The sequence below is a fragment of the Megalopta genalis genome, chromosome 14 (genome assembly GCF_051020955.1).
Source record: "Megalopta genalis isolate 19385.01 chromosome 14, iyMegGena1_principal, whole genome shotgun sequence".
Taxonomy (NCBI): Eukaryota; Metazoa; Arthropoda; class Insecta; order Hymenoptera; family Halictidae; genus Megalopta; species Megalopta genalis.
In genome coordinates, this window is record NC_135026.1 from 6,712,049 (window position 1) to 6,734,474 (window position 22,426).

General features: G+C 38.3%; 2 protein-coding genes across 5 annotated transcripts in view; both read left to right on the forward strand.

Annotated features, from left to right (window-relative positions):
• Positions 1-12,852, forward strand: LOC117225773 (fatty acyl-CoA reductase wat). Of its 4 annotated transcripts, none has more exons than XM_033479525.2 (9): positions 533-862; positions 1,949-2,124; positions 2,674-2,767; positions 3,279-3,524; positions 3,603-3,748; positions 3,934-4,233; positions 5,319-5,480; positions 6,875-7,132; positions 8,003-8,159. In XM_033479525.2, exons 1-9 carry the CDS (start codon positions 728-730, stop codon positions 8,109-8,111), a joined length of 1,626 nt encoding a protein of 541 aa, XP_033335416.2. In that variant the 5' UTR covers positions 533-727; the 3' UTR covers positions 8,112-8,159. The 4 variants fall into 4 exon arrangements, with proteins under 4 accessions (XP_076382322.1, XP_033335416.2, XP_033335414.2 ...); XM_033479523.2 differs by having other exon boundaries at positions 663-862; positions 5,319-5,600; XM_033479524.2 differs by having other exon boundaries at positions 786-862; positions 1,875-2,124; positions 5,319-5,600.
• LOC117225774 (uncharacterized) overlaps positions 12,827-22,426 on the forward strand; it is a 17,696-nt gene continuing 8,096 nt past the window's right edge. The window contains exons 1-9 of the mRNA XM_033479527.2: positions 12,827-12,928; positions 14,019-14,195; positions 14,742-14,835; positions 15,789-16,034; positions 16,113-16,258; positions 17,093-17,392; positions 18,529-18,810; positions 19,635-19,892; positions 20,662-20,763. Of these exons, the coding sequence (XP_033335418.2) occupies positions 14,029-14,195; positions 14,742-14,835; positions 15,789-16,034; positions 16,113-16,258; positions 17,093-17,392; positions 18,529-18,810; positions 19,635-19,892; positions 20,662-20,763 (1,595 nt within the window). The 5' untranslated portion in view covers positions 12,827-12,928; positions 14,019-14,028. The remainder of the gene's footprint in view (positions 12,929-14,018; positions 14,196-14,741; positions 14,836-15,788; positions 16,035-16,112; positions 16,259-17,092; positions 17,393-18,528; positions 18,811-19,634; positions 19,893-20,661; positions 20,764-22,426) is intronic.

The window sequence follows — 22,426 nt, forward strand, 5'->3', positions numbered from 1 at the left end:
TCTGTCTTTTAAGACCGATTAGAACTTCCTAACGTTTTCACTTTTCATGGGATACCTTATTTTTGTCAAAAATTCTGGATATTCAGATAAGCTCATTTTTTTCGAAAACTGAGGGCGATGCAGCAATTTGGTTTTCGGATTCTTGTTCAGTCAGTGAAACTCTACAAGAATTTCATAGTGGCTATGGGAAATCAGAAAAAAAGTTCGATTTTGTCGGGCAGTGTAATTCGCGTGCTTCGATATTGCTAATTTAATCAACTCGGTCCGAATTTACCGATTTAGTTTACTCGTCCAGACATCGCTAATTTAATGTGCCCGGTCCGATTTTAATGACCGCGCTGTCTGTCTAAACGGTGGCCACAGATGGGTTCAAAGTTCGCTTAGCATAATGACCGATTACTGCAGGGGTGAAATATGGCCGCAGAATGTCATCAATTTACAGGCAAGATACAGAGAAAGATTTACAGAAAGAATCTAATAATTAGCATAGACGTCTTCTAGTCTCCGTCGATCTCAGAAATTTTTGCTATGTTCTATTTCGTTCCGTCGATACTCGGGTTCGATCACCGCGGTTGTTAGCATAAATTTTCTATCTCCGACGACTTCCGGATTAGGATCTGCACGATGCGTTCCGAGCAACGAACTCGCAACTGTAGGAAACAGCGACAGCTTGTTCGCTCGCGAATTGTTCGAAAAACTAAATGACGAATCAAATTACCATACAAAGATGGTCATTCTCGCTCTTCATATAAAACTGTATCACATCGCGGCCCTTCACAGTCGAAATTCAGTGGTCGTTGTGCACGCATCCGAAACCGTCACCCACGAAATTCTTGCAGCTCGGGTAAATCAATTAACGAAGGTATAGTAAGACAATATCGCTCAATTAATTTTCCCGTGCTCGATCATTTCTCGCAACATTTCAAACTGATTTCTATTATAAACCGTAATCTCAATCGTGTTGATTAAAATTGTTGTTCATTGGATGGCTTTTGCCAGTTTCGTTCTCCTTTTTTGAATTAACGACTAAATTATAATCATTATAACCTTTATGATACGAAGATTATGTTATAAGAATCTTACGTTAGAATCGCGGGAACATTTTCGACTGGACCAAATCAATTTTGGCTTGTGTCTTACTTTGCATAAAAGGTCGTACAAAAGTAATTCTCTATTCGCAATGAAGCTACAGCGACCTATTTGCAATAATCTGTATCGGAAAATAGATTCTACAATTTGTTCTAAAATTCATTCGATTGTTTCCATTTCATTGCAATTTGTCGCTATTCCCGTAAATCAGTTTGAAAGATACAGTAAATTCTCACTAATTAACGCTCAGATTGTACAAGAAAATAGTCAATTTGGGAATAATCGTACCTCCTCTTCCCAAATTGTACATTTTCGTTTCCAAGCTGAACGTCAATTATTATACTTTAGATTATATATTCAATGATCATTTTTGGATTGATGACAAAATTACTAAGAATTATATTATTTATGATCCGGATATGCATAAATATATTTATTTTAATGATGTTATTTGAATGGGTTAAATTTAAGAATTATAAAATTTAGTTATTTATTATGTTTAGGTTAAATAGGATTGATATATATGTTAGGGTAATTTTAAAGTTACCGATTATTGTCGACAACTATAAAAACGAGTCGCGAGGCTCGAATAATCCTATCACCTCTACCCAAAATTGCTCATTTTAGGAAGATTAGGGTGGTCAGTTAGGGAGAATTTACCGTATAAACTGAGCGTCAATTAAGGAGAATTTACTGTAAATTAGGGCGCAGTTTGTGAAGCGAGCGCAACGATCGTACAAATGAGAGAATTTCGATAATTCTACAAAAGAAAGAAACCCTGACAGGTTCGGCTAGAAAAGTTGATCCTCGATCGGTTGCGCTCGGATTGCTGCGTTCTAAGAAGTGCATCGGTGCATAGGGAGAAGACATGGCGCCGGACACCAACGAGACGAACGATACATCGAGTTCGCCGGAATTGCAAATTTCGTGCGGCGACGATAGAAGCGAGATCGCCGAATTCTACGATCGAACGAATGTACTGGTCACTGGTGGAATGGGATTCGTCGGCAAGCTGCTTGTCGAGAAATTACTGAGGTAATTAATTCCGATAATCGGATTCGGGCCTCCCGTCCGAAATTTGTTCGGGTCGCAACGTTATAAAAATACCGAGGCGGTACGCACATCCGGTTGCGACACATAAATTAATTAGTAACTGAATTTGTTTTACCGATAAACAGGAAAGAACGATCGGTGTAATATAATCAAGATATAATTTCGTCGCCACGTATCGAAACTCGTCTTGCTGCATAATATGTAATAAATAATTAATCGGTGAACGCGCACAAAATATCGTCGCAGGTGTTTTCCACTTTTTTTCGGGCGAACAAACAGGCAGCCGCTGTTGCTCGGTCATTTATTTGTTTCTCACGCGAATTTAATGTCTCATTAACGGTATCGTTGAACTGTAAACGACGTCCCGCTTCCAACCCTAAACAAAGATCATAACCGTCTAAGCACGAATCATGCAATGAATCACACTCGTTTTTGCACTCGCTGTATGAATTCACTCGGAATCGATCGCAGCTCACTAATCGATCGATAAATGAACACCGTTGTCGAAGTGTTTTGCCGCATTGCTTGCAGGTCTTGTCCAGGCATAGCGAAGCTTTACATGATCGTGAGGCCGAAAAAGGGAAAATCCGCCGAAGAACGGTTCAAAGAGAACTTCGACGAACCCGTACGTACCGCAATTAAACGTATCGACCATAGGTTCTAGTTCTAAGCCAGCCACCAAGAGTAGAGGCTCGTTTCCGGTCATGTTCGTATTGCCCGCAACTTAGTGAAAAAAATCGTACAATGTTCTAGCCGACCACGTTTTAAACGGTGAAGCATCTGCTTCGACAACACACGACTTATACTTTCCGCAAACATTTCTTCTTCGTTGGAAAACGATGAGGGAAACTGATGCCACTTTTGCCAATTAGTCGCACGTTTTTTGCTCCGCTAATTTTTTCAGATTCAAATAATCCTGAGGAGTTTAAACAAATTTTTTAGGAAATTCGTTTCCAGGTGATCATTACAGGGAAGTCTCCCGTATGCAACGATCACTGAAAAACTTGATATACGACTTTTTCTAGCCGTTCTATCGCACTTCAGACGAAAAACAGTGTCGGACGATGACCTGATAGTTTAACCTGATTTCCGACCGCGATGACAGATATGTTAACAATAGTTTTACACGTGACTAGGTCTATGATAGACTGAAGCTGGAGAGACCAGATTTCATGGACAAGATCGTGATGATAGAGAGTGATATCGCTGAAGAGGATTTCAACGTTGCGGAGGAAGTCAATGATATGTTGAAGAACACGAACGTCGTGTTTCACGTTGCCGCGACTGTTCGATTCGACGAGAAGCTTCGGCTGGCAGTGAATACCAACGTGAGGGTCACGAAGCGTTTGCTGCTGTGGGCGAAAGGATTGCCGAACTTGAAGGTAGACGATCATCTTGGTTGACAACGTGACACGCGGATCGATTGCATTTTAATTAATCCATATTCAACAATTCCGCAGGCATTCGTGTACGTGTCAACAGCGTACTCGAACTGTCCCAATAATGTCATCGACGAAATCCATTACAAAGCGACCATCGATCCTGACGATTTCATATCGTTGGCGAACTCCCTGGACAATGATCAACTCGAAGCTATCAAATCGGCGTAACTACACATTATTTTTGTAATATAGCAATCTTTGTATATACTCGGCGATAATAATCGTCGGTTCGAAGTAGGGCAATTTGTATCGAAAATTTTTCTATGCCATAATTTTTTCGTGCAGTATATAACGATCGTAATAGTGCATAATAAACAGAGTGACGCATTACAGTCGTTCTCTACCACAGATTGTTCAGCAAATTCCCGAATAACTATGTCATCACCAAAGCAACCGCGGAGGCCGCCGTACTAAAATATGGACAAGACATTCCAACAGGTATTGTCAGACCTTCCATTGTCTTGGCGACGTCCGAGGAACCATTGAAGGCATGGGTAAACAATTTATACGGTAGTACTGGCTTAGCTGTTGGAGTTGGTCTTGGTTTTGTACGAACGATATATTGCATACCCGAATACGTCGCTGATCTGATACCAGCCGACTATGTCGTCGCTACTATTATTGCTGCTGGTTGGGACATTGCGAACAGGTAAGTGCTGGTCGGAATCGTACAGTTGTCCTTTTTACGGTTTTACACGTCCCGAGTCAATTCTCTATTTATATCGTTTATTTTGTATTAGTTGGCCCCAACAAGTTCGTTCTCATTTTTTTCAACACTTTGACTATTTGGTGAAATTTGGAGATTAATCTTTTACCTCGAAAGAATGTTGCACAGGGTGTAAAAAAAGGTTATGTCATGACTAAAATAGATGTACTCTACACCTTTAGATCGATGGAGATCTGTTGAAAAAACATTTCGCAGTAGTGACCTTAACCATATTGTTCAAGGTCAAACTTTTTCACGTTTGCGTTCTATTCTACTCATCGAGAGGAGCAAACTTGCAAAAGGAACCATAAATCCCAAAACAACCGTTTCGTTATAATTTAATGTTGAACGTTTGCTGATTGAATTCCAATTTTCGCAACTTATACAAAGTGTGGTAAATAACTGTTGCTAAGATTTTTCTAGCACTTTCAACAGTCAAACGAAAAAATGTTTTACAAGAAATTTCAAAAACTATGGTTTTTCTATTAAAAGTCAAGGTCGCCTTCACTGTTTTAAATGGCATCATGTATTGATGCCATGTATTGATGAATAAATGAATTCAACGACTTGCAATACTATGACCTTCAGATGTCCCCGACTTCTGCAATTTACGTTTAAACAACAGAGATTGTTTATTATAAATTTGTCTTTGGAATGATGTTCTCTGAACCAACATAGATCATCTCTAGACCCGTGTAACTTTTTAACAAATAAATTCGGGACTTTCATTAATTACATTACCAGATTCAGGATTTCGATGTTTTGTCTTTTCTCGACAAAATTCATTGGAATGTACACCTAAGAGTGAAAAAGATAGAAACTCTCAAATAAATGTTCAGCCCTCCACTGTATTACCCTGCAACAGCGAATGAGTATGATAATCAAATTCAAATGTTTACGCATCGGTTGTAACAAACGGTAGCATAGCAAGAATTAATTGTTTATTATTTGATTAACTTGATGATATCCCGCACATATTCTAACATTCCCTTCGATATTTCGACCGTTTCACATTACCTATTTTCTAGGAGATCTCTAACGAAACTGGAGGAAAACACAAACTTGCCTGACGAAGAGAAGGTACCTGTATATAATTCGGTAACCTCGCCGCAGAATCCAGTCACTTGGCGCGAGTACATGGAACTGAATAGGGACTATAGTGTCCAAATACCGTCTATAAAAACAATTTGGTATTTCATACTTTTCTTCGCCAGATACGTGTTCATATATCGCGTCAACATTTTCCTGTTGCACACTATACCAGCGATTATCGTAGACACGATAGCACGTCTTATAGGCCGTAAACCAATGTACGTACGTGTTTCGTTGATTGTCGCGTTGATTGTCGTGACCAACGTTCACAGGGAAATAGCAATGACTGGGGGTAGGCGACGCATGCGCCAGGAGTTACGCACAACGCGTGGCGCCGCAGTCTTATAAGAATCTGAAAAGTTTCTGTGTCTCGAATCGTAACGGAGAGTTTTATATTCCTTCATCTGCTGCACAATGTGGCTGAATGATAACATTGTTCATCAAACAACGAAAATTGCCTACGAAATACTGTTATATCATTGAAAACATTGTTATTACAAATACTGTTGTATTTGTTTTGCAGAAAGTAAGATCGGCAATAGATGTTCTATCTTGACATTATTTTGTCGACAATGTTATCTTGCATTATGCGGCAGAAATATGCGTATAAAATTGTTCGTTGCAGTACGAAGGACAGAAACATTTCAGATTCTTGTAATATAACAAACAACCAACTGTAAATTACTTCAATCTCAAGATATGTTGTGCCGTTTCGGAAATATGTTAACTTGAAGCTGAATATAATTGAGCTTCGTCTAAAAATGATGTACAAAAATTGATGTACTTTTACTTTCTGTACATATAACATGTGCGTTTCCAATTGCATACGGGGGGAAGTAACTTTTTCTTTAGCGAAAATGCAATCCGCAGCATTGATTACGAGTTATTAACGAAATACAGTGACCAATGAGAGACGTGTTCAGCTGGCGTGCGACGGTCGAGAGCCAATCAGTGGAAGTGGGTTTCATGCGCTCGTTAGTTGAGCTGCCTCGCGTCAGCCAATCTTGCCACCTATTGATCACTGTTTTTCGCTAATAATTCCTAATGAAAGCAGTGAGTTGCATTTACCTTAGGGAAAAAGTTACTTCAGATCACCTCAGGAACCTTCCATTTCCGAATTACGAGACATTTTTGAGACACCTGTATAATAATTTGAGTTCTGATACAGTTGCACGAGAATATTTGGATTTTATATGTATGTCCAGAGAAGCCGCGTTGTGGCGCCACTGGGCGAAATTCTCTGCGCCTGCGTCGCCAACCCCACCCATTGTGTGACTTATTTTCCTGCGGACACTGACTATGACTATACAATTAAAGATTTCTGAAAGTCAAATTAACTAAACGAAACTGAAGCTACATGGTTCTTGTCATCTCAGCTTTGCCATATTCTTTGAATTTACTGGTTCACAATGGAAGTCGAATGGCAATAAACGTGTTCATAATTTACACACGTGAGATAGAACAATCATTGAAAAATATTGGGACTTTTCAGGTTAATGGATACATATAAAAAACTACATAAGTATGCCAGAGCGATCAATTATTTTTCGGCGAAACAGTGGGAATTCCGCAATGAGAATGTGAGGAAAATGTGGGGAAAGTTGAATTCTGTCGATCGGAAAATGTTCAACTTCAACGTGGAGAACATAATCTGGAATGATTACTTTTACCATCATGTTAGAGGTTTACGGCAGTACTTGGTAAACGATCCACTGGAAACTGTGGATGCAGCTATCGCCAAGTACAACAGGTAATATATTGCTCAAACAAATTACATGGTGAGAAAAATTTTCTATAAAAATTGGCCTACTTCGACCGACGATTACTCGGCGATAAATCATCGTAGGATGATGACTTCTTTTTAAAATTACAGCTTGAAACTTCTACTTTGAGGTAGTGTCTCTGAATTTTAAGGTCGACCCACATTCACGACTGTAAGTCTTTAAATGTAACCCTAAAAAGGCAACCACTTTCAAAGAGATTGGCCTGAGATTGGCAAATGTCACTTTAAAGTGGTGTAGGACCGCGAAATATTGTCATTGAATGATGTTCTTCGTTTCAAATTAAAGATTGAAACCTCTGCTTTATGATAGCCTTTCTCGATTTTATCCTCGACGTACCCTTGCAACTGCAATCCTTTAAATGTATCCCTAAAAACAGCTCCCCTAACATATCAGATTGGCAAGGGTTACTTCGAAGTACTCTAACTTCGCGAAAAATGTCGCAGTCGGGTGCCATTTTTTCAGAACGAAAGGGGAAGGGTCGAACTTCGTTCGGCTCTCAATGGCATTTCCGAAAAAAATTTTACAAAGACCGTGAATTTCGTCGAACTTGGCAATTTCCAATATAGCAAACACGTTCTCGCATTTTAAGGATTATAGTGGCGAGGATGCGTCGTACTTAAAATCCAGAAACAGTTTCTGAAAGTAGAGGTACCATGCTTGAATTTGAAAACAAGATCTTCATTCTACATTAAGTTTTCGCAGAGTTGTCGTCAGTCACATTTGACCGACTCTTATCAGAAATTTTTCTATGACATTATTTCTTTGAGCAGTGTATATAGCAGTGTATATTATAGTGATTGAATTATTCTATCTAATCATTACGTTTTTTGTTCCAGACTACGCATAGCACATTACACGGTAGTGACGCTAATTACGCTGTTAGTGGCATGGCTCACTCTACCAATTGTATCTTTCGTTTGGTCGCACTTTCCTTGGGCTTATTAATTAATATTCGACTATATTGAATAAATGATTTCCCGGTGAAGCAAACAATTGTATTTAAATCGCTCATTGTCGGCATTTACAAAAGCTCCTTTTTTTCGAAAACTGGAAGTGATGGAGCAATTCGGTTTTCAAATTCTTGTTCGAGGCATGAAGCTCTACAAGAATTTCATAGTGGTTATAGGCAATCGGAAAAAGTGTTTGAAATTGTCGGACAGTATTATAGACAGCAATCTATCAACATTTTATGTGTTAAATAATCATGAGAAAAGTAGTAATTTAAAGCCAAAGATAAGTTTAAATTTAAACTAATCATAAATAATATCAGACAGGCGGGCGACTGAGAATTTTCGATGCTTTGGCCACCCTTGATTTACAGGAAAAATAGCGATAGCTTATAATTAGCATCGACACCTTTTAGTTTTAAGATACAATTTCCGCCGATCTCTGCAATTTTTGCAACATTTTATTCTGTTCCATCGATTATGAGGTTCAATTACGGCGGCTGTTAGCATAAATTTTCTTTCTCAAACGATTTTCAGATTAGTAACTGCTCGATGGGAAAGTGAATGTAATGAACTCGCGTAATGAACTCGTTTGCATACTCTTCATATAAAACTGTATCACATCGCTGCCCTTCACAGTCGAAATTCAGTGGTCGTTGTGCGCGCATCTGAAACCGTCACCCACGAAATTCTTGCAGCTCGGGTAAATCAATTAACGAAGGTAAAGTAAGACAATATCGCTCAATTAATTTTCCCGTGCTCGATCATTCCTCGCAACATTTCAAACTGATTTCTATTATAAACCGTAATCTCAACCGTGTCGATTAAAATTGTTGTTCATCGGATGGATTTTGCCAGTTTTGTTTCTCGTCTCCTGAATTAATGATTAAATTATAATCATTACAATCTTTACGATACGAAGATTATGTTATAAAAATCTTACTTTAGAATCGCGGGGACATTTTCGAGTGGACAGAATCAATTTTGGCTTTTGTCTTACTTCGCATAAAATGTCCCACGAAATTAATTCTCTATCCGCAATGAAGCCATAGCGACCTATTGGCAATAATCTGCATCGGAAAATTGATTCGAAAAATTGATCTACAATTCATTCGATTGTTCTCGCTTCATTGAAATTTGTCGCTATTCCCGTAAATCCGTTTGAAGGATACAGTAAATTCTCACTAAGGAACTTGAGTGCGATGTTTTTCGTAAAGTTAGAGCACATCGAATTAACCCTTGGAAGGGTTATGATACGTCAATCTGATACGTGAGTCGCCTGGAAGGGGCTGTCTTAAAATACATGTTTCAATCTTTAATTTGAAACAGAGATCATCATCCCACGACGATCTTTTGCGGAGTTGCGGCAGTTTGAACTGACCCCTGCTAATCTCATAGTCAGTCTCTTTGAAAGGGTTTACCTACCTAAAGAGTTAACCCTATGTTCAGGATTACATTTAAAGGCTTATGGTGGCAAGAGTGCGACAAGCATAAAATCGAGAAAGGCTATCTGAAAGTAGAGGTTCCAAGCGTCAATTTGTAAGAAGGATCATCGTGCTGCGACAATTTTTCTTAGAGTTATCGTCTGTCATGGTTGATTGTTATTCAAAATTTTTCTATGCAGAAATTTTTTCAAGCACTATGTAACGATTGTCATAGTGCATAATAAAAACAGTGGCGCATTGCAGTCGTTCTGTATCACAGATTGTTCAGCAAATTCCCGAATAACTATACTATCAGCAAAGCAACCGCGGAGGCCGCTGTACTAAAATACGGACAAAATATTCCAACAGGGATTGTCAGACCGTCTATTGTCATGCCGACATCGGAGGAACCATATGGTGGTACTGGCGCTGTTGTTGGAATTGCCCGTGGTTTCCTTCGTACAATATATTGCATACCTGAATACGTCTCTGAACAGATACCAGCTGACTACGTCGTGGCTACTGTTATTGCTGCAGATTGGGACATTGCGAACAGGTAACAGCTAGTCGGAATCGTACAGTTGCCCTGCCTACGGTGTTGCACGTCGCGTGTCAATTCTCTATTTATATCATTCGTTTTTTATTAGTTGACCCCATTAAGTTCTTGCTGTTTATTGTTCCCATTTTCTTCAACACTGACTGTCTCGACATCTATGTATGAAAGATGACATTATTTGGTCAAATCTGAAGATTAATGTTTTACCTCGAAAGAATATTGCACAGAGTGTAAAAAAAGGTTATATCATGGCTAACGTAGATGTACTATACACCTTTAGATTGATAGAGATCTGTTAAGAAAACATTCCACAGAAGTGACCTTGACCATATTGTTTAAGGTCAAACTTTTTCACGTTTGCGTTCTATTCTACTCATCGAGAGGAGCAAACTTGCAAAAGGAACCATATATCCCAAAACAACCGTTTCGTTATAATTTAATGTTGAACGTTTGCTGATTGAATTCCATTTTTCGTAACTTATAAAAAGTGTGGTAAATAACTGTTGCTAAGATTTTTCTAGCACTTTCAACAGTCAAACGAAAAAATGTTTTACAACAAATTTCAAAAAGTATGGTTTTCCTATTAAAAGTCAAGGTCACCTTCACTGTTTTAAATGGCATCATGTATTTCGACTTCGTAGGGTTATTACGGATGAACAAATTAATTCAACGACTTGCATTACTATGACCATCAGATGACCCCGAATTCAGCAATTTACGTTTAAACAACAGAGATTGTTAATTATAAATTTGTCTTCGAAATGACGTCCTCTGAACCAGTAGAGATTATCTCTAGACTCGTATAACTTTTTAATAAATGAATTCAGGACTTTCATTAATTACATTACCAGATTCAGGATTTCGATGTTTTGTCTTTTCTTGATAAATTCATTGGAATGTTCACCGCAGAGTCAAAAAGATAGAAACCCTCAAGTAAATGTTCAGCCTTCCACTGTATTACCTTGCAATAGCGAATGAGTGTGATAATCAAAAGCAAATGTTTTCCGCATCGATTGCAACAAACGGTAGCATAGCAAGAATTTATTGTTTATAATTTAATTAACTTGATAGTATCCCGCTCATTTTCTAACATTCTCTCCGATACTCTGACCGTATTACATTACTGATTTTTTAGGAAATCTCTAACGAAATTGGAGATAGACACGAACCTGACTGACGAAGAGAAGGTACCAATATATAATTCGGTATCGTCGCCACAGAATCCAATCACTTGGCGACAGTACCAGGAACTGACTAAGAAACATGGAGTTCGTGTACCGTCTGTACACACTATTTGGTATTACATGTTTTACTTCTCCAGAAATAAGTTCATGAATTGCGTTTACACTTCCCTGTTGCACACGACACCAGCGATTATCGTAGACACGATAGCACATCTCATAGGCTGTAAACCAAGGTACGTACGTGTTTTATGTAAACACGTTGATTGTCATGATCAACGTTCGCAGGAAATTAGCAAGGACTGAAGGGTTAAGCGAAGCATGCGCCAGGAGTTATGCACAACAACGTGGCGCGTCTTATAAGAATCTGAAAAGTTTCTGCGCCTCGAATCGTAACAAACAGTTTTATATTCTTTCCTCTGCTGCATAATATGGCTGAATGATAACATTGTCCATCAAACAAGGAAAATTGCCTACAAAATTTTGTTATATCATTGAAAACATTGTTATTACAAATACTGTTGAATTTGTTTTACAGAAAATAAGATTGGCAATAGATGTTTTATACTTGACATTATTTCGTCGACAATGTAATCATTTAGCCGCAGAAGCACAGAAATATTTCATAATCACCTTCCATTTCCGGATTACGAGACATTTTTGAGACACCCTGTGCAATAATTTGAGTTCTGATACAGTTGCACGAGAATATTTGAATCATATATATGTGTCCCGAGAAGCCGCGTTGTGGCGCCACTGGGCGGAATTCCCTGCGGCTGCGTCGCGAACCCCACCCCTTGCGTGACTTATTTTCCTGCAGACACTGACTATGACTACACAATTAAAGATTTCTGAGAGTCGAATTAACTTAGCGAAGCTGCATGGTTCTTGCCATCTCAGCTTTGCCAAATTCTATGAACTTACTGGTCCACAATGGAAGTCGAATGACAATAAACGTGTTCACATTTGTCACACGTGAGATAGAACAATCATTGAAAAATATTGGGACTTTTCAGGTTAATGGATACATATAAAAAACTACATATGTATGCTGGAGCGATCAATTATTTCTCGGCGAAACAGTGGATGTTCCGCAATGAGAATGTGAGGAAAATGTGGGGAAAGCTAAATTAACGATCACCATGAGAAAAGTAGTAATTTAAAACCAAAGATAAGTTTAAATTTAAACTAAACGTAGATAATGTCAGACACACGGGCAACTTGTAATATTTACGCGATAGCTTATAATTAGCATCGACGTCTTTTAGTTTTAAGGTACAATTTCTGTCGATCCCTACAATTTTTGCAACGTTCTATTCTGTTCCATTGACTTTCAGGTTCAATTATCGCGGTTGTTAACACACAATCCCTTTCTCCAATGATTTCCAGATTTCTGATCAATGCGGAAATGAATGTAATGAACTCGCTTAATGAACTCGCAACTGTAGGAAACAGCGACAGCTTGTTTGCGTACGAATTGTTGGAACAATCAAAAGACGGAACACATTACCATATAAAGATAGTCATTCTCGCTCTTTAAATAAAACTGTATCACATCGCGGTCCTTCGCATTCGAAATTCAGTGGTCGTTGTGCGTGCATCCGAAACCGTCACCCACGAAATTCTTGCAGCTCGGCTAAATCAATTAACAAAGGTAAAGTAAGACAATATCGCTCAATTAATTTTCCCATGCTCGATCATTCCTCGCAACATTTCAAACTGATTTCTATTATAAACCGTAATCTCAACCGTGTCGATTAAAATTGTTGTTCATCGGATGGATTTTGCCAGTTTTTTTCTCGTCTCCTGAATTAATGATTAAATTATAATCATTACAATCTTTACGATACGAAGATTATGTTATAAAAATCTTACTTTAGAATCGCGGGAACATTTTCGAGTGGACAGAATCAATTTTGGCTTTTGTTTTACTTCGCATAAAATGTCCCACGAAATTAATTCTCTATCCGCAATGAAGCCAGAGCGACCTATTGGAAATAATCTGCATCGGAAAATTGATTCGAAAAATTGATCTACAATTCATTCGATTGTTCTCGCTTCATTACAATTTGTCGCTATTCCCGTAAATCCGTTTGATGGATACAGTAAATTCTCACTAATTGAAGCTCTGATTGTACACGAAAATGGTCAATTTGGGAATAATCGAACCTCCTCTACCCAAATTGTTCATTTTTGTTTCCAAGCTGAGCGTCAATTATTATACTTTAGATTATATATTCATTGATCATTTTTGGATTGGTGACAATATTACTAAGAATTATATTATTTATGATCCGGATATGCATAAATATATTTAATTTAATGATGTTATTTGAATGGGTTAAATTCAAGAACTATAAAATTTAGTTATTTATTATATTTAGGTTAAATAGGATTGATATATGTTGGGGTAATTTTATTTATTTCATATTTTATTACGATTATTCGAGCGATGTGGCTCGTTTTTATACTTAACGATTATTGTCGACAACTATAAAAACGATTCGCGAGGCTGGAATAATCCTATCACCAATTGCTCATTTTAGGAAGATTAGGGTGGTCAATTAGGGTGAATTTACTGTAAATTAGGGCGCGGATTGTAATGCGAGCGTAACGATCGTACAAATGAGAGAAATTCGATAATTCTAAAAAAGAAAGAAACCGTGACAGGTTCGGTTAGAAAAGTTGATCCTTGAACGGTTGCGCTCGGATTGCTGCATTTTAAGAATTGCATCGGTGCATAGGGAGGAGGACATGGTGTCGGACAACATCGAGTCGAACGATGCATCGAGTTCGCCGGAATTGCAAATTTTGTGCGGTGACGAAAGAAGCGAGATCGCCGATTTCTATGATCGAACGAACGTATTGGTGACTGGTGGAACGGGATTCATCGGCCAGCTGCTTGTCGAGAAATTGCTGAGGTAATTCATTCCGATAATCGGATTCGGACCTGCCGTGAAATTTATTCGCGCTGCATCGTTATTAATACACCGAGGCGAAACGAACATCCGGTCGCGACAAATGTTTACATTCGACTTAATTATCAATTGAATTTATTACCGAGAGAAACAGAAAAAGAAAGATTGGTGTAGCCTCTCGGCATGTTCCATAATAAACAATAAATCAGCAAATGCGCGCGGAACAATGAAAAAGAAATAACTGCGATAAATATATCGTCGCTGGTGTTTTCCACTTTTTTTCCGGCGAACAAACAGGCAGCCGCTGTTGCACGGTCCTTTATTTGTTTCTCACGCGAATTTAATGTCTCATTAACGGTATCGTTGAACTGTAAACGACGTCCCGCTTCCAACCCTAAACAAAGATCATAACCGTCTAAGCACGAATCATGCAATGAATCACACTCGTTTTTGCACTCGCTGTATCAATTCACTCGGAATCGATCGCAGCTCACTAATCGATCGATAAATGAACACCGTTGTCGAAGTGTTTTGCCGCATTGCTTGCAGGTCTTGTCCAGGCATAGCGAAGCTTTACATGATCGTGAGGCCGAAAAAGGGAAAATCTGCAGAAGAACGGTTCAAAGAGAACTTTGACGTACCCGTACGTACCGCAATTAAACGTATCGACAATAGGTTCTAGTTCTAAGCCAGCCACCAAGAGTAGAGGCTCATTTCCGGCCATGTTCGTATTGCCCGCAACTTAGTGAAAAAAATTGTACAATGTTCTACCCGATCACGTTTTAAACAGTGAAGCATATGCTTCGACAACACATGACTTATACTTTTCGCGAAGGAAACCGATGCCACTTTTCCCATTACTCGCACGTTTTTTATTCTGGTAATTTTTTCAGATTCAAATAATCCTGAGGAGTTTAAACAATTTTTTAGTAGATTCGTTTCCAGGTGTTCATGTAGAAGGAAGTCTCCTGTTTGCAAGAACCACTGAAAAACTTGATATACGAGTTTTTCTTGCCGTTCTATCGCACTTCAGGCGAAAAACAGTGCCGGAGGGTTACCTGAAATACTCTTGAACACAAACAGTGTTGCCAATTGCGCGATAGCTCTTTTGTTTCGGTGCAAAAGCCTGAATTAAGCCTGAATTCTAATAAATTTCTTCGCTTCAGGTCTGAACCAGGCCTTACCGAATGACATATGAGTAATGTGTTAGTCATTCTGTTTTTAGATAAAGTCTAGGATAGATCTGGCTTAAGTCTAAGTATGAGTTAGGTTAAATCTAGGTTTGATCTAGACTAAATCTAGGTTTTTGCTCTAGGTTGAAGCTACGTTCGATCCAGGTCAGGTCTAGACCTTAAGTCTAGATTTTACCCAGGTTAAATCTGGTTTTGATCGAGGTTAAACGTAGATTTTTTACCTATGGTAAGTCTAAGTTCGATCTAGATTATGTCAAAATTAAGTCTACATTGGATCCAGGTTACGTCTAGGTTAGGTCTCCTCAGCAAAATACTCGAGTATCACCGAAACCGAAAATGACTCCCATAAATTGCATATCGACACGACGATGGACGTACTAACAATAGCTTTTCGCTTGACTAGGTGTACGATAGACTAAAGCACGAGAGACCAGATTTCATTGACAAGATCGTGATGATAGAGAGTGATATCGCTGAAGAGGACTTCGACGTTGTGGAGGAAGTCAATGATATGTTGAAGAACACGAATGTCGTGTTTCACGCTGCCGCTACCGTTCGATTCGACGAAGAGCTTCGGCTGGTAATGAACATCAACGTGAGGATCACGAAGCGTTTGTTGCTGTGGGCGAAAGATTTGCCGAACTTAAAGGTAGACGATCATCTTGGTCGACAACGTGACGAACGAATCGATTGCAATTTAATTAATCCACATTCAACAATTCCGCAGGCATTCGTGTACGTGTCATCAGCGTTCTCGAACTGTCCCAATAAAGTCATCGACGAAATCCACTACAAAGCGACCATCGATCCTGACGATTTCATATCGTTGGCGAACTCCCTGGACAATGATCAACTCGAAGCTATCAAATCGGCGTAACTACATATTATTTTTGCAATGTAGCAATCGCTGTGTATACTGCTCAAGAATCGGCCAAATTCGTCTGACGATAACTCGACGGGAAGTCAACATAGAGCGAAGATCTTATTCTCAAATTCATGCTCGGAACTTCTACTTTCATTCCTGGATTTCGTGGTCGATGCAATCTTACCACTGTAATCCTTTAAATGCGAGGCCATGTTTGTCATACTAAAAATTGCCAAGTTCGATAAAATTCACGGATCTTGTGAAATTTTTTTCGGAAATGCCGTTTGCGGCCTCGCGATGTTCGCTCCTTCCACTTTCACTTAGAATAAACGGCACTCAGCTGCGATTTTTTTCGTAAAGATAGAAGCTTCGAAATAATCCTTCGAACGGTTTCGATACGTCTGTCTGATATGTCAGTCGCCTGGAAAGGGGTGCTTTATTAGGGTAATATTGAAAGGGTTATATACTAATCATTAATTTGAAACAAAGATCATCATCCAACGACGATCTTTTGCGGAATTAGGGCACTTTGAACAGACCCTTACTAATCTCACACGTCAGTCTCTTTGAATGGGCTTGTCCATTTAGTGCCACATTACAGGCTCACGGTGGCGGGAGTGCAATAAGCATAATATCTATAAAGACTATCTGAAAGTAGCGGTTTCAAGCAACAATTTGTAAGAAAAATCATCGTGCTGCGTCAATTTTTCGTAGAGTTATCGTCGGTTATGGTTGATTTTTATTCAAAAGTTTTCTATGATGTATTTTTTTCGAGCAGTATATAACGGTAGTCATAGTGCATAATGAAAACAGTGGCGCAATGCAGTCGTTCTGTATTACAGATTGTTCAGCAAATTCCCGAATAACTATACTATCAGCAAAGCAACCGCGGAGGCCGCTGTACTAAAATACGGACAAAATATTCCAACAGGAATTGTCAGACCGTCTATTGTCATGCCGACGTCGGAGGAACCATTGAAGGGGTGGACAAACAATTTTTACGGTGGTACTGGCTTCGTTGTTGGAATTGCCCTTGGTTATCTTCGTACAATATATTGCATACCTGAATACGTCTCTGAACAGATACCAGCTGACTACGTCGTGGCTACTGTTATTGCTGCAGGTTGGGATATTGCGAACAGGTAACAGCTAGTCGGAATCGCACAGTTGCCCTGCCTACGGTGTTGTACGTCGCGTGTCAATTCTCTATTTATATCATTCGTTTTTTAATAGTTGATCCCGCCAAGTTCATGCTGTTTACTATTCCCATTTTCTTCAACACTGACTGTCGCGACATCTATGTATGATTAATGACATTATTTGATCAAATCTGAAGATTAATTTTTTACCTCGAAAGAATATTGCACAGAGTGTAAAAAAAGGTTATGTCATGGCTAACGTAGATGTACTGTACTCCTTTAGATTGATAGAGATCTGTTAAGAAAACATTCCACAGAAGTGACCTTGACCATATTGTTTAAGGTCAAACTTTTTCACGTTTGCGTTCTATTCTACTCATCGAGAGGAGCAAACTTGCAAAAGGAATCATATATCCCAAAACAATCGTTTCGTTATAATTTAATGTTGAACGTTTGCTGATTGAATTCCATTTTTCGTAACTTATAAAAAGTGTGGTAAATAACTGTTGTTAAGATTTTTCTAGCACTTTCAACAGTCAAACGAAAAAATGTTTTACAACAAATTTCAAAAAGTATGGTTTTCCTATTAAAAGTCAAGGTCACCTTCACTGTTTTAAATGGCATCATGTATTTCGACTTCGTAGGGTTATTACGGATGAACAAATTAATTCAACGACTTGCATTACTATGACCATCAGATGACCCCGACTTCTGCAATTTACGTTTAAACGACAGAGATTGTTTATTATAAATTTGTCTTCGAAATGACGTCCTCTGAACCAATAGAGATTATCTCTAGACTCGTATAACTTTTTAATAAATGAATTCAGGACTTTCATTAATTACATTACCAGATTCAGGATTTCGATGTTTTGTCTTTTCTTGATAAAATTCATTGGAATGTTCACCGCAGAGTCAAAAAGGTAGAAACCCTCAAGTAAATGTTCAGCCTTCCACTGTATTACCTTGCAATAGCGAATGAGTGTGATAATCAAAAGCAAATGTTTTCCGCATCGATTGCAACAAACGGTAGCATAGCAAGAATTTATTGTTTATTATTTAATTAACTTGATAGTATCCCGCTCATATTCTAACATTCTTTCCGATACTCTGACCGTATTACATTACTGATTTTTTAGGAAATCTCTAACGAAATTGGAGATAGACACGAACCTGACTGACGAAGAGAAGGTACCAATATATAATTCGGTATCGTCGCCACAGAATCCAATCACTTGGCGACAGTACCAGGAACTGACTAAGAAACATGGAGTTCGTGTACCGTCTGTACACACTATTTGGTATTACATGTTTTACTTCTCCAGAAATAAGTTCATGAATTGCGTTTACACTTCCCTGTTGCACACGATACCAGCGATTATCGTAGACACGATAGCACATCTCATAGGCCGTAAACCAAGGTACGTACGTGTTTTATGTAAACACGTTGATTGTCATGATCAACGTTCGCAGGAAATTAGCAAAGGACTGAAGGGTTAAGCGAAGCATGCGCCAGGAGTTATGCACAACAACGTGGCGCGTCTTATAAGAATCTGAAAAGTTTCTGCGCCTCGAATCGTAACAAACAGTTTTATATTCCTTCCTCTGCTGCATAATATGGCTGAATGATAACATTGTCCATCAAACAAGGAAAATTGCCTACAAAATTTTGTTATATCATTGAAAACATTGTTATTACAAATACTGTTGAATTTGTTTTACAGAAAATAAGATTGGCAATAGATGTTCTATACTAGACATTATTTTGTCGACAATGTAATCATTTAGCCGCATTATGTGGCAGAAAAATGCGTATAAAATTGTTCGTTGCAGTTCGAAGCACAGAAATATTTCATAATCACCTTCCATTTCCGGATTACGAGACATTTTTGAGACACCCTGTGCAATAATTTGAGTTCTGATACAGTTGCACGAGAATATTTGAATCATATATATGTGTCCCGAGAAGCCGCGTTGTGGTGCCACTGGGCGGAATTCCCTGCGGCTGCGTCGCGAACCCCACCCCTTGCGTGACTTATTTTCCTGCAGACACTGACTATGACTACACAATTAAAGATTTCTGAAAGTCGAATTAACTTAACGAAGCTGCATGGTTCTTGCCATCTCAGCTTTGCCAAATTCTATGAACTTACTGGTCCACAGTGGAAGTCGAATGACAATAAACGTGTTCACATTTGTCACACGCGAGGTAGAACAATCATTGAAAAATATTGGGACTTTTCAGGTTAATGGATACATATAAAAAACAACATAAGTATGCCAGAGCGATCAATTATTTCTCGGTGAAACAGTGGGAATTCCGCAATGAGAATGTGAGGAAAATGTGGGGAAAGTTGAATTCTGTCGATCGGAAAATGTTCAACTTCAACGTGGAGAACATAATATGGAATGATTACTTTTACCATCATGTTAGAGGTTTACGGCAGTACTTGGTAAACGATCCACTGGAAACTGTGGATGCAGCTATCGCCAAGTACAACAGGTAATATATTTTTCAAACAAATTACATCGGGGGAAAAATTTTCTATAAAAATTGGCCTACTTCGACCGACGATTACTCGTCTCTGAATAAAAAGGCAACCACTTTCAAAGAGATTGGCCTGAGATTGGCAAATGTCAATTTAAAGTGGCGTAGGTCCGCGAAATATTGTCATTGGATGATGTTCTTCGTTTCAAATTAAAGGTTGAAACCTCTGTTTTATGATAGCCTTTCTCGATTTTATCCTCGACGTACCCTTGCAACTGCGATCCTTTAAATATATCCCTAAAAACAGTACCCCTTCCCGGGTGACTAACATATCAGATTGGCAAGGGTTACTTCGAAGTACTCTATCTTCGCGAAAAAATGTTGCAGACGAGTGCCATTTTTTCAGAACGAAAGGGGAAGGGTCGAACTTCGTTCGGCTCTCAATGGCATTTCCGAAAAAAATTTTACAAAGACCGTGTATTTCGTCGAACTTGGCAATTTTCAATATGGTAAACACGTTCTCGCATTTTAAGGATTACAGTGGCGAGGATGCGTCGTACTTAAAATCCAGAAACAGTTTCTGAAAGTAGTGGTTCTATGCTTGAATTTGAAAACAAGATCTTCACTCTACATTAAGTTTTCGCAGAGTTGTCGTCAGTCACATTTGACCGATTCTTATCAGAAATTTTTCTATGATATTACTCCTTCGATCAGTGTATATGGCAGTATACATTATAGTGGTCGAATTATTCCATCTAATCGAGCATTACGTTTTGTGTTCCAGACTGCGCATAGCACATTACATGGTAGTGACGCTAATTACGCTGTTGGTGACATGGCGTACTGTACCAATTGTATCTTTCGTTTTGACTATATTGAATAAATGATTTACCGGTGAAGCAAACAATTGTATTTAAATCGCTCATTGTCGGCATTTACAAAAGCTCCTTTTTCGAATTCTTGTTCGAGGCATGAAGCTCTACAAGAATTTCGTAGTGGCTATAGAAAATCGGAAAAAATGTTTGAATTTGTCGGACAGTATTATAGACAGCGATCTAACAACATTTTATGTGTTAAATGATCATGAGAAAAGTAGTAATTTAAAGACAAAGATAAGTTTAAATTTAAACTAAACATAGATAATGTCAGACACGCGGGCAACTTGTAATATTTACGCGATAGCTTGTAATTAGCATCGACGTCTTTTAGTTTTAAGGTACAATTTCTGCCATTTCCAACAATTTTTGCAACGTTCTATTCTGTTCCATTGATTTTCAGGTTCGATTATCGCAGTTGTTAACATACAATCTCTTTCTCCAATGATTTCCAGATTTCTGATCAATGCGGAAATGAATGTAATGAACTCGCTTAATGAACTCGCAACTGTAGGAAACAGCGACAGCTTATTTGCGTACGAATTGTTGGAGCAATCAAAAGGCGGAACACATTACCATATAAAGATAGTCATTCTCGCTCTTTAAATAAAACTGTATCACATCGCGGTCCTTCGCATTCGAAATTCAGTGGTCGTTGTGCGTGCATCCGAAACCGTCACCCACGAAATTCTTGCAGCTCGGCTAAATCAATTAACAAAGGTAAAGTAAGACAACATCGCACAATTAATTTTCCCGTGCTCGATCATTCCTCGCAACATTTCAAACTGATTTCTATTATAAACCGTAATCTCAACCGTGTCGATTAAAATTGTTGTTCATCGGATGGATTTTGCCAGTTTTTTTCTCGTGTCCTGAATTAATGATTAAATTATAATCATTACAATCTTTACGATACGAAGATTATGTTATAAAAATCTTACTTTAGAATCGCGGGGACATTTTCGAGTGGACAGAATCAATTTTGGCTTTTGTCTTACTTCGCATAAAATGTCCCACGAAATTAATTCTCTATCCGCAATGAAGCCATAGCGACCTATTGGCAATAATCTGCATCGGAAAATTGATTCGAAAAATTGATCTACAATTCATTCGATTGTTCTCGCTTCATTACAATTTGTCGCTATTCCCGTAAATCCGTTTGAAGGATACAGTAAATTCTCACTAATTGAAGCTCTGATTGTACACGAAAATGGTCAATTTGGGAATAATCGAACCTCCTCTACCCAAATTGTTCATTTTCGTTTCCAAGCTGAGCGTCAATTATTATACTTTAGATTATATATTCATTGATCATTTTTGGATTGGTGACAATATTACTAAGAATTATATTATTTATGATCCGGATATGCATAGATATATTTAATTTAATGATGTTATTTGAATGGGTTAAATTCAAGAACTATAAAATTTAGTTATTTATTATATTTAGGTTAAATAGGATTGATATATGTTGGGGTAATTTTATTTATTTCATATTTTATTACGTTTATTCGAGCGATGTGGCTCGTTTTTATACTTAACGATTATTGTCGACAACTATAAAAACGATTCGCGAGGCTGGAATAATCCTATCACCAATTGCTCATTTTAGGAAGATTAGGGTGGTCAATTAGGTTGAATTTACTGTAAATTAGGGCGCGGATTGTAATGCGA